Source organism: Frankliniella occidentalis, unplaced genomic scaffold (assembly GCF_000697945.3).
Source record: "Frankliniella occidentalis isolate FOCC.00 unplaced genomic scaffold, Focc_3.1 Scaffold157, whole genome shotgun sequence".
Taxonomy (NCBI): domain Eukaryota; kingdom Metazoa; phylum Arthropoda; class Insecta; order Thysanoptera; family Thripidae; genus Frankliniella; species Frankliniella occidentalis.
In genome coordinates, this window is record NW_026267283.1 from 55,920 (window position 1) to 58,147 (window position 2,228).

At 62.3% G+C, this 2,228-nt stretch overlaps 1 protein-coding gene across 1 annotated transcript; it reads right to left on the reverse strand.

Annotated features, from left to right (window-relative positions):
• Nucleotides 1-6: 6 nt before the first annotated feature.
• LOC113204812 (uncharacterized) lies at nt 7-1,834 on the reverse strand. The gene is made up of 4 exons (XM_026420130.2): nt 1,547-1,834; nt 693-1,032; nt 539-595; nt 7-436 (listed from the first exon to the last, which is right to left on the reverse strand). The coding sequence occupies exons 1-4, from the start codon at nt 1,773-1,775 to the stop codon at nt 376-378; spliced, it is 687 nt and encodes a 228-aa protein (XP_026275915.1). The 5' UTR covers nt 1,776-1,834; the 3' UTR covers nt 7-375.
• Nucleotides 1,835-2,228: the final 394 nt, after the last annotated feature.

Genomic DNA, 2,228 nt, shown 5'->3' on the forward strand with positions numbered 1-2,228 from the left:
AAATAAATATTAAATAGTAAGGCCAGGGGCCAATAAATATCGTGTGTATGGCACAAACATGATATGGACATAACAGCGACCTGTCGTCAGCTGCGGGTGGGCTGCCGCGTGCATATCAGCGCACTCTCACTGCCTGCTGCTGCTGCTGGAGGTTCTCCACCAGCGCTGCGTGTATTGTTCGGCAGCGCGGCGCGACGCGGAGCGGGCGGGGCGAGGCGAGGCAGCCGTCCTCCCCGGGGCCCTCCTCACTGATGGTCGCCGCTCCCTACCCGCGCTACGTGAGATCGGCTTGGCGTGCAGGGCGGGTCGGGTCGGGTCGGACTAGCGGCGGGTGCGCCACCGGGGTGCTCCACGGGATACTCCATGGAGTTCTCGTCAGGTGCCTCCGAGCCAGTCGAGTGCTGCGCAGCGGTACCGGCCGCACTCCTTTCTCGACCTGTGGGCGCGCAATGGGTGCTCGTTGTATGACATGTTGATTTTTGAGCTGATTATTGTTTTAAAAACATGATTGCGTTTTGTGACGAATAAAGTTTCTTACCCTTTGGCATTGATCTGGCACGCTACCCTCTGGACGCACCGCTCGACCCAGAGTCCCCTGCGGCATGACAAGTCGGATGTGATACAGTAGCTCGAAACAGTAAGGCGCTCGGCGTCGGCAGGTGACCCAGTGAACCCGCGTCGCTCTGACTCACCTGGCTTCCATCTCGTCGGCGTCGGGCGTCGTGGGCGACGCGTTGCCGCCGCCGGCGGGGCCGCCCCCCGGTGGCACGCCGGGGGCGGCGCTGCCGCCGCCGGGGGTGGGCGCGTCCGAGGCGGGCGAGTCGTCCATGCCCATCATGCCGGGGAGCATGGAGGCGATGAGCATGACGGGCACCAGGAGGGGCAGGGCCAGCGGCAGGGCGAGCGGCAGCAGCAGCAGCACCTTAGCCAGCATCAGCTTGGCCAGCACCAGCGGCAGCTTGATGGCGGCCAACGCCCCGAGCACCACGGCCAGCACCTTGACCACGCCCAGCGCCGGCGACATGCACCCCTCTACAAACAGGAAAGGGGTTTTCCGTCTTGTAGTTTTCACTCTTGTTAAGAGTTTCGTAAAGTGTGAAGCGTAAATAAAGCGTAAATAGTAAGAATTTGATGCATCGAGCATAAACAATTGTCCTATTCATAACCCAACAGTCGGACACAAACTCAAATCCCAAATCATCCACCTGTATTTTAGCCACCCCCAGTCCTGCCACTCCCCGCCATCAAAGCAAAAATCGGACGAATGGATCACCCAAAAAGTAAATTAACTCCATTTTCCTCAGAATCATTTAGAAAATTACAGGAGCCCGCCGCCTGCAAGACTCGGGGTAGGCCGCCCCGCAGTACACGCATGCACTGCATGCAAGATGTTGCCTACCTACCAGGCGCTAGGTAAGCTAGCCGTTGACTCAACTTAGCAAGTACGTAACGTCGAAAAACGGCTGTACTTTCTGAATGTCCCAAAAGCGAATGAGTTTGCCGGGGCCGGTCGTTCCCGGCGCAGAGGCATACACTCTCCTCCTACCTGCTGGCGGTGCGATGGAGGCCACGGGCCAGGCGACGGGCACGCCGGCGTCCAGGGTGGACGACGCGATGGGGCCGGGGCCCGACAGCGGCGACAGCGCCCCCGGCGAGGAGGCGATGCTGTTGGGGGAGGCGACCCAGGCGTCGGCGCGGGCGGGGAGGGCGGCCAGGGCCGCGAGGGCGAGCAGCCCCAGGGCGGCGGCGTGCGCGGGCACGGCCAGGACACGCATGACGGCGCAGGGAGGAGGCGACTGAGGGGCGGCGGCCGCGGCCCTGACTTATACCCTGTCCACACGTCGCCGCCCCACTACAACCACACCCACCGCGCCCCGGGTACGCACCGAGCGGGAAAGCACACATGCGTGAGGTTTGGGTCCCCTCCGGTCCCCTCCGGCGGCGTCCCTTCCCCCCTCCCGCCCCGCGACCCTCGTCTCTGTCTTTGTTTTTCTCCCCCTTCCTCCTCGTCGTTCTCCTCCTTCTCCTCCTCCTTCTCCAGGGTGGACTGTGTACCGCATCATCGGCGTCGCCCACCCCATCACCATCCTGGGGCGAATTATCACAGCCCGTCGAGACGCCCAGCTCCCCGTCCGCAATCGCCAGATGGTTTTCATCGCGTTTCCTATACCGAAAAGGATAAAGTACAGTCGATATCCGCCCGTCTGGGTTACCCCCTTCCCCCCCCC